This window comes from Sphaeramia orbicularis, chromosome 4 (assembly GCF_902148855.1).
Source record: "Sphaeramia orbicularis chromosome 4, fSphaOr1.1, whole genome shotgun sequence".
Classification (NCBI taxonomy): Eukaryota; Metazoa; Chordata; class Actinopteri; order Kurtiformes; family Apogonidae; genus Sphaeramia; species Sphaeramia orbicularis.
In genome coordinates this window covers 34244825-34254770 of record NC_043960.1, presented here as the reverse complement: position 1 = coordinate 34254770, position 9946 = coordinate 34244825, and the positions used below count along the sequence as shown (strand labels likewise).

Genomic DNA, 9946 nt, shown 5'->3' with positions numbered 1-9946 from the left:
TCCTGTTTCTCTCCATTAGTGAGTGCAGATTTGGCATAACACCTTCAGTTGCAGAGTTTACAGTGTAGGATAATGAAATGTGTCCTGAATGACATGGGCTTGAATGGGATTTGTAAGATTTTTGCATGTATTAAACAGAATAGATCTGAATTATGGGACAGTGACGGGGGATGGCATGTTTCTAACTACTGGCTGGAACTGAACCTGTGAAAATTTAGACCACTAAGAGCTGTAACTTATTTCTTTTTAGATAAGATAACGCATTATTTTCCTACTGCAATGCTAGACAGACCAACTAAGTGAAGAATAAATGGAAGTATTTCCAGTGAGCACTTGTTATTAAAGCTGACTTCCTGGCTGCTTGGCCAGAGAAGGGTTGCAGACATGCAGGATTTGTAGCTGTGCTGTGCCAAGTCTGAGCTTAAAGCCCTGCAGTGTAATAACAACAACATGGTTCACAGTGTGGGATAATTACTCTGTTTTGAAAACTTGTTAGGAAGATAATGACACAAACCTCACATTTTATTCGACATCTCCGTAATGTAAACTGCACAATATTAAACTGAGATATAATAGTAAAGTAAAAGTTGTTAAACTGTTAACAGTAACAGTAAAAGTACTATTAGCACTGTTTTATTAGACTTATTATAGATTTCATCCAGTATTTCCTTTGTGTTAATAACATTGTATTTCATAAAACTGTGTAGACAATAATAATATGGAATTATTGACCAGCTCAGAGTGTACAGTTGGCCTTAAAAACACCTTCCTGTCACCACATTTACTATGATCTTTCCCCCCCTTCTCCTTGTTAGTTTCTCCCCTTCCCCTTCATGCTCTCGACCCTCTGTAGGCCATCTACTCGCAGAGAAATGACTCATCACTTTTATGCAGAGTAGGATGCATAAAAATGATTGGTTTCCACCTCGGCAGCAGTATCCTGACTTCCTTTTGAGGTAAAACTGATGGCAGAAGGAATTATGTTTATTTGAGGTTGGAGGTGATTTTGAGATTGGGTTTTTTGCTGAGTCCAGAGGTCAACTTCCTGTTGTACAGTCTTTAAGGAGGAGTATCTTTGGTAGAGCACTTTGACCCTTCCTGACAGTATGATCAGCATATGACTACAGGACAGTTGGTCTAAGGTTCAGAACAGGAGGGGCACTTTAGTGCCCTCTCATTTTTGAGCTCCTCTTAAATGACTTATTACATTCTGGATTTCCTTGTGGAGTATATTGGCAGCTGAAAGCCGGTTATTTGGAATAGCAGGTAGGAGTGTATGAAATGTCTTGAAAGTACAGTTGTTTAAGACCTTTAATAGAAGGATTACACAGTGGAAGAGTTAATTAGGGAACAGGCAGCTACACTCTACGTTTGATGATACACCAGCTGTTGCTAAGTACTAATTCAAGTAACCTTGATTAATTCATTAATCACTCAGGTTACTGCCCGCTATCTGGTCTGTTCTTGCTTGTTGGTATTGAAAACTTGATGGGTATGGCAGAGTAAAGCACTGCACTTCAGTAATGTATTGTAAATGTTAAAGGTTAGAAATCATCATTCAATTAGAGTTTGTCACTTAGCTCTGACTACATAAAACATATGATTAGAAGCAGATGAATTTTGCCAAGTTGTTGTGTAGATGTTCCAGTGCTGAATGACACTGAATGACTGAATAATGAATTAAGGATGGTGGTGCTCAGTTTTCTGCCTGAATTATGTAAATTTATTCTAAAGAATCTCAGATTCATTGGACTGACATGGAGAGAGGTAGAGCTGTGAGATAGGGAGACATGAATTGTGTGAAGACCTGAACATTTAAATGATATTGAATTATGGTAATATGCATACATGATCTTTTTGTTTCCATTGTCAGCTTAAGTACTTAAAAATTATTCATTGTTTTACTTTAGATTTTAATGCTGAAAAAACATTTAATTTATCATATTTTTGGATATTTTGCCATTGTAATTGTGGGTGTTTGTTATACTCTGGTCATAAATCAGTTTTTTCACTACAAAGAAAACATTTGACATTTTTATATATATATATATATATATATATATATATATATATATATATATATATACACACACACACACACACACACACACATACAGCATTTCCACACCATACATTTCATACAAAAAAATCATTACCGTCGCATTAGACTTATTATACATATGTTAAATATGTAATATGCCAGGACGTTTGTGTGGTCATGACATTAATTTTTTAGAAATAAGAATATGATAGATTGATTGATTTTATAGCAATAACATGTTTAGCCATTTAGCCCAGTCCTAGTGTGGTTTTTGAAAACCATCAACAGCCTTGTGTTTATTTTGTTGTGCCACAGCTCACACTCTTTACACCAGTAATTTTCATGATCTTGATTGTCTTTTCTGTTCTCTCACAAACCGGTAATGTAGGTCTTAGGTAGTGATTCACATGTGTTTTATGTTTTTTAAATATTATAAGCCTTTTTTGCTGATAGGCCTAGAGTTTAAACCTAAAAGTTTCTGTTCTTTTTTTTTTTTTTTTTTTTTTTTTGGACATTTTATGCACTATTACTTATGTATTTATTTATGGCTTGCATAGATTTTGGTTTGCTGCTACAATTGACCAGTTACTGTGTTGTAGTTTGGAAATGTTTGACCATGTTGTAGTTTGTTATAGAGTGTATATAAATCAATATATAGTAAGAATAGACCTTTTCATGGAATAATTTCCTGTGAAGTATTTATTGATTGAATTGTCAGAAAATGTTGTGTATTGTGGTAAGTGAAACCTACCTTTATTGACCTCTATTTTGCTCATACTGCAGGAGCTTTAGAGAGAGGGTAGGGTAAACGTCCCTATTAAGCCCACCAAATCTGCTTTTCAGACATTTTTAATATATACCACCCCGATTTAAGTGAGAAGATTTGAGTTAAAATGATAGGCTAATCTCTCATTTGATGTGTCAATAATTCATTTATACAAATTTTTAATGTTTCTGTTTAATTTATCAAAATATGTCAAAAGTCTGGCATGGGTTTAAAGGGTACATTAAGTACCCATTAAGCCCATGGGTGATCCAAATAAGCCCACTTCATGAATTGTTGATAAATAAATATATATATTTTAAAATCCTAACAGTCCAAACTTTTTCTATTAAAATCTGTAATCTCTTAGCTCTCAGTAGGTATTTCCATTTTCTCTCCTCTCCTCTGGCCCGTAAATGGCATTTGAAACAGGTATGATCAGCCTTTTTACTACGGTGTCAACACAGAAAAAGCTAAACTTACAACATGTCTTGTTTGGAGTGTAGAAAGAAAACTATTCATGAACTAAATCAAAATTATAATGGCAATGACTCTTAAATACTTCATTGTTCAATATGTGTTGTCCTTTTGTCTGTATCTCTATCCTACATTGTACTGTTGGCTTTTACAATTGGCCCAAATTTCTGGTCCAGCCGGCTGGTTGACAGTGGAGATGTTTTCAAACAAATTTTTGAAGACCTAAGGACTGGAAGAAAAACAGTTTCCAGGTTCAATATTAATATTTTAAGAATAATAAGAGTCAGTTTTAGTATTTACAATCAACCAAACTGCTCTAATCGATATTTAAAACATTATAAGAACACAGTAGCTGGGATAGGCTCTTGTTCCCCCCCGCAATAAAGCAGGTTCAGAAAATGAATGAATAAATAAAAAACTGTTTAAAAACAAACAAAATCATAGTGGAGCAACATTAAAGAAATGTTAAACCAAATATTACACCTTACACTAACAAGTCTTTGATGGTTTTCATCCTTTTTTGTACAGATTTTCAGTTTTTTCCAATGTTAGGATAGAATTTAGGCCTGTCCAGAATGAACTGGCCTATGCAACATCGCTGATATTTCAATATGGGTATTTAATTATTAGATTTATGGAGCTGATTGATTAGGTGAGGTCAAAGTTTGGGAGGAAAATGGTTCAAAAGTCAAAAGGGAGAAACTCTCCATTGAAACACATTCAAGTGGGCTTAAAGGGAGCATCAGTGAATTTCTGGTTAGAAGTCAGAATATTTTATTCTGCACACATAAAATTAAAAAACAACTGCATGAAATTAATCTATTTAGGCTCCATTAACATAACATGAAACGTATTAGCTGATGACACAATGAAGTAATTGGTTATAGTCATTTACATCCATCATAAATGGTCTGAGTGTTTTGCTTAGGTCCCCTTTAAGCCCACTTGATAAAAATGTTTATTTATAAATTGATTGAGATAACTAGATGATAAATGTGTATATTTAACAGTATAATATTATATTCTGCATACAAAAATATAAACTATACATGGTTATCATGCTTTACGTCATTGCAATTAGCAGTGTTATGGAACCTCTGTATTGATGCCTCATGTGGGCTGTTTGCTGTCATGATAAAATGCATATTTTAACTTCAGTAGAAAAAGTATTAGTAATTTCACTAGTATTCTAACATGTTTTATTCAAAGCACGAATCTCTTGAATTTTGATGACAAATGAGTACTTACCAAAAACAAGAGTAGAAATGAAAAAATGGAAAAAAAAAGTCTTTTTCTGAGGGCACCTAAACCACTGAAGTTTTTTTCCAACTTTTCCTGAAAGCAGCAGGCACATGTCACACATATGGTTTGATAACTCAATACTGACAAATCTGATTGGGATACAGTAAAAAGTATGATTCATGTAACAAGCGGCTTCATTGGAAGAAACGTGAACCAGCAAAATAGTGATGTATTTTAAATTTGACTTAGAAGTCACAAGTGGGCTTATATGGTACGTGGGCTTAATAGGGACGTTTACCCTATATGTTGTTGCGTTAATCTTATAGTATGTATTGTGCTACTGTTGTAACAAGCCTACATAACATACACAAAACCTTGATTTTATCACCATGAGGTGAACTCTGACGTTCAACTGAACTGAGAGGTATTTTAGCCCTGAGGCTCACACAGACTCCTCTTCCCTCTTCTGCAGGTGGCGACAGACAAGGTTGCTGGTAAGCTGAGTTCTACTCTCTCATGGGTGAAGAACTCTGTGTCGCACACGGTCAGTCAGATGGCTAGCCAGGTGGCCACGCCCACATCCCTGCAGACCACTGCTACCTCCTCCTCTACGTCTCTGTCCTCACCTGGCCTGTCGCCATCCTCGCCGGTGCAGCTTAGTCCTGATGATGTGGAGCTGCTCGCCAAGCTGGAGGAGCAGAACAGGTAAACAGTCTGCCTGCGGGGAGTCTGTCCTTAATGTTTGATTTAGGGCTGAGAGGTGGAGTATAGGCTGTTTTTAAAGGTCAGAACAATACAGACAAGCTCAGACAGAAGTAAGGCAGCTGCTGCTTCTCAGACTTACTGCAGTGTAATAACACTTCTCCCTACACTTTCTTTCCCTAGATTTCTTAAATTTTCTTTACAAATTGTGTTAAGTGTATCAGGTTTAAGCCCCTCTTAGGCTCCTGGTTTTGTGCCTGTTTGACCCACATTAAACCCATTAATGGTGTATGTGGAAACTTTTACCTTCCTCATTATCCAATTTACTATACTTAACTACAAATGTATGTCAGCGTCTTGTTTTACTTCCCTGTTCATATGCACTGTCCCCTCCCCCTCCATCCACCTCTCTCTTTAGAGAGAGATGACATGCATTAAAGGGGTTCTATGTAGTATTGGTATGCCAAAGTCTCAACAGGGTGGGGAAGTTGCATACTAGAACACACTTAGGACTACAAAAACCCACCAATGAATCAATTCTACATCTCCAAAAAACTGTATCATTCACTGAATAACGTGTGAAGCTCATTGTTTATACACAGCTATAGTTTTCTTCCTCAAACAAAAACTGACAGCCGGTTATTTTAACAGTTGGTTGAGGCACAATGTTATTTTGGTCAAAATAACACTGTTTTTTCATTTTAACATCCTGCGTCTTCTGATAGTTTACATTATGGCTCTGTTAGCGTAGCTTTTTTAGACAGAAAACAGCCGCAGTAAATGGAATCATGTATACAAGGTCAGAATGATCACAGTTTAGTCTGAACCATGGATCAACAAACAACCAACTTAGCAAAGATAATGACATCACATAGTAACTTTATACCTTCATAAGCCTCATAAGCTAACTTACCTGTATAGAGGAAACGCTGCAATTTCATCATCAAACTCCATTCTTTTCATTTAGAGCTGTGTCCAGTGGTGAAAACAATAACAGTGCTTCTAGCTTTTGTCACTTACTTAACTCCAAAAGTTGTCTCTTAGTAGTTCTAATCGCATCTTGTTATTTTCTAATGCTTTGGTCAAAGCCCCTGTGGTGTTCATTTTCCTCACCATGGGAGATCAGCGAGTGTGAATAAATTCTGTTCACATGTCTACAATCCAAGACATTGACATTTTTGGGATAATTTCAGAGCTCTTTATTCTAAACACTCTGATGATAGTTTTAGATCTTTTTTTTTAATGTTTGACAGTAGAAGTACTACCTATAGCCCACTTAACACATGTACATTGAGGCTGTATGTTTTATTGTGTTTTCTGATATTTGCAGATTTTTGTAGCACCAAGGAGCTTCATTAATATTGCTATATCATGAAACATTGTACCTTTTTCCTAAATTACAGCTCCTGCCATTTGTATGCTGTACTTGCCTATATTGATTTTGACATTTTCTGTTAAGCCTAAAGATAATAATAATAATAATAATATTATAGTACATTCAGTCTGAGTTTCAGTCGCAAGTTAATAAAGCTACACCTTCAAAAACAGTGTAAAACATTGGAGTTGTGTGTGGGAATTTATCAAGGTTGTGGTTTGACCCATGAAGAGGTGTTGACCTTCGACGCCAGTCCCTTTCTGACTGATGTGGAATCTATCCGCCCACGCTCTATACTTCACACAGACATGTGGAAAAAAAATATAGTGGTCTCCAGTTTGTAATGTCCTGTTAGATTCTGGTCCATAGGAGTTCACAGATAAGGTTTGTTTGATCTTTGTGGTTATTGCTCATCATACTTCCCCCTCACATAAAGGCCAAGCGGTCGGTCAGTTTTGATGTAGCCTAATATTAGTCAGTTAATCGTTGGATGTTATTTTAGATTGGTTTTCCCATTTGACATAACACTTTGTAAACTGGATGCAAATGCAGAAGGTTTGTTTGGATTTGTAAAAAACAAACACTACACTCTGCACGTATATACATTGATCCGCCATTACATCTCCTGGCAGGAGATGTGATAATAATAGTGATTATTTCATTAGAATGGTTCCTTTCACTGGGTTGGATATACTGGGGAGCAAGTGAACATTTAATCCTTGAAGCTGATGTGTTGGAAACAGCAAAATGAGCAACATAATGAACTGAGTGACTTTGACCAGATCCATATTGTAACATTGATGACTGGGTCAGAACATCTCCACAACTGCAGGTCTTGTTGTTTATTCCTGGTCTGTAGTGGTTAGCACCGACCAAAAATGGACTAAGGAAGGACATCCCAATCTTAGGACAGTTGATCATCTGTGGGAGGTGTTGGACAAATAAATCTGACCCACAGAGGTCCACCTCTCTACTTCCAGGACTTCAGGGATCTGCTGCTAAGGTCTTGGTCCAGATACCACAGCACACCTTAAGAGGTCTGGTGGAGTCTAGGCCTCGGGTCAGAGCTGGTTTAGTGGAAAAAGGGAAACCTACACAATATTAGACAGGTGGTAATAATGTTCTGCTCTTTTACATTCTGGATTGGTTGAGATCCAGTTGTTGTTCTTTAGATACTTTTGATAGGTACTAAACACTTTACACTTGAAATGAACAAGATCTGGAGATGCTCTGACCCAGTGATTGGACCACCCCATTTTCTCCCTAGTCAAAGTTGCTCAGATCCCTAATCTTGCCCATTTGGCTGTTTCTAACACATCAACTTCAAAGGTCAGACATGTCCCATTGTAATGAGACAATCAAAATTTATACCACTTTGCCTGTCGGTGTCAGAATATAATGGCTGATTGGTGTATACACACAACTTCTTATAGTGTTATAGAGTGTAGTGTATGTGAATATTAATGTAGTGAACTTCATAATCGTTTAACTACCAGGATTATCACAATGGAAAGAATTTCTGGCAGATGTTTACATAAGTTCATATTTTTACATAGAAAGCTACCCAGAATGCCTTGCTACATCTAAAATATATCATATCAATTACCAATGTCAGTGTTGGCTAGTTTAAGAGGCTTATTTCAGCATTTTTGCTACAAATTATCAGGTATTTGGAAATGTATATAGTAAATTGTACCTTTCTTTCTTTACTTCAACTCATAGTTATGACTCCCCTGCAGCATACTGCTGGTTTTACCTAAATTCGCAGAACTGTATGTCTTTGTTTAATGTATAAATACCAACTGTGGCCCACACTCAGACACAGTACATGGTGGTAATTGTAGTTGCCACCCACCATTAAGCAGGAGAACAAAATGAATCTGACAATAATGCATTACTAGTGCGCTGACCCGTGGAGAACCACAGGTTCTAGATGTGGTATATATATTGGTGTAATAAAGTTACCTCTGATACAGTTCATTCCTTTACTTTCTTGGTAAATTCCACTGGCATTTTCAGTTGAATAACCTCTTAGCTGGCATGTCTGTTTCTGCACATGAAATTTGATACCACTGCAGTGTGGCCCTGTTGTTTATCTGTTACTAGGTAACCCACTTCAGCGATGATTTTCTGATTCTGGCATGTAATTGTAAGTCTATTGTATTCCAAATTTACTAATATCTACCAAAATATTGATCCTATCAATTTGTCGTTTTCACTAGTCTCTTCCTTGACCAAAATTACATAGATATGCCAAACTGCAGCAGTCGACTCTTTCCGGATTTTGTGTGATGCCCGAGACACACAGACAGAATCCACTTCCCTTTGATAATATAGTTGGGGTGCATCATCATGTGGACAGCTCAAGCGGTGTACTGTGAAGTTTGATTGGTGTTGTATGTCCTCCAGGTATTTTTCAGATTTGGCACATATTTCTTAGAACTTCTGATGAGAATGCCAGCAGTAGATACTATTTCAGACCTGGCCTCAGGTTGCAGATTGAGTCAGATTGGTTTAAAAATCTCATCTCTGTAAATTTCGTGATTGTGTATTTGAGTGGTTGGTCACTGAGTGGTTAAATGGCTGAAGTGTTATTGAATGGGCAGTGTTCTAACTGCAACGAGTTATTCATCAGCGGTGACATCCCAGTAAAACTGATTTTGCGGACTTGCTGTTGGTCATTAGATTGCTCAGCTCTACCACAGTCTTGCTAGTTTAATATTGTCAATTGTATCAGCTCTGAAGGTCCACATCACAGTATGCACAGTTGTAGACACGTTAATCTTTTGTTTACTGTCCCTGTGGTGCTCATTGTTCAGTTGAAGTACTGTTAGAAGATGACGTAACATCTCACTGTTGGCAGCTCTGTGAATTCTTCCCTGGCTGTGACTCTCATCCATGGCTGGTGCACTGTGTTAGCATGGAAACCAGGCCTGTGGTTCACAGTTCGGGATTGTGTCACAGTAAAGGAGACCGCAAAGCTCTGTTGAATGCAGAGGTCTGTGACTCATCGGGACGCCCACAACGGGTGCTCCAGAGCAGCACTTGTTTTGATGCCTCCTCAAGTGACGGTAGATCAGAATTGGCCAGGGAAATGTTACATTTTCTCCCTAATATCCTTCATGTGGCCAGACTCCCATCTGGGTAACAGAAGTCTTATAGTCAGGGGGCTCATAGTTCACCTGACCTTTGACCCCTGCTTCCACTCCAGATGGGACATATAATTCAGTCTCCATTTTGTAAAAGATAACACTGTTAAACAGGGAACACACAAATCTGATTGCTTTTCATCACAGTTTTTGTTCAGCTGGTACAGCCACAAGGAGGTGGGAGGACTTTGGTATTC

General features: G+C 37.4%; 1 protein-coding gene across 5 annotated transcripts in view; it reads left to right on the top strand.

The window, feature by feature from the left end:
* evi5b (ecotropic viral integration site 5b) overlaps nt 1-9946 on the top strand; it is a 42915-nt gene that overhangs the window by 8066 nt on the left and 24903 nt on the right. For 3 of the 5 annotated variants that reach the window (XM_030131588.1, XM_030131587.1, XM_030131589.1), the window contains exon 1: nt 5077-5228. In XM_030131588.1, the coding sequence (XP_029987448.1) occupies nt 5077-5228 (152 nt within the window). Of the gene's footprint in view, nt 1-4995; nt 5229-9946 lie in introns of those variants that run through there. The other 2 variants (XM_030131586.1, XM_030131585.1) reach the window with 1 other exon arrangement.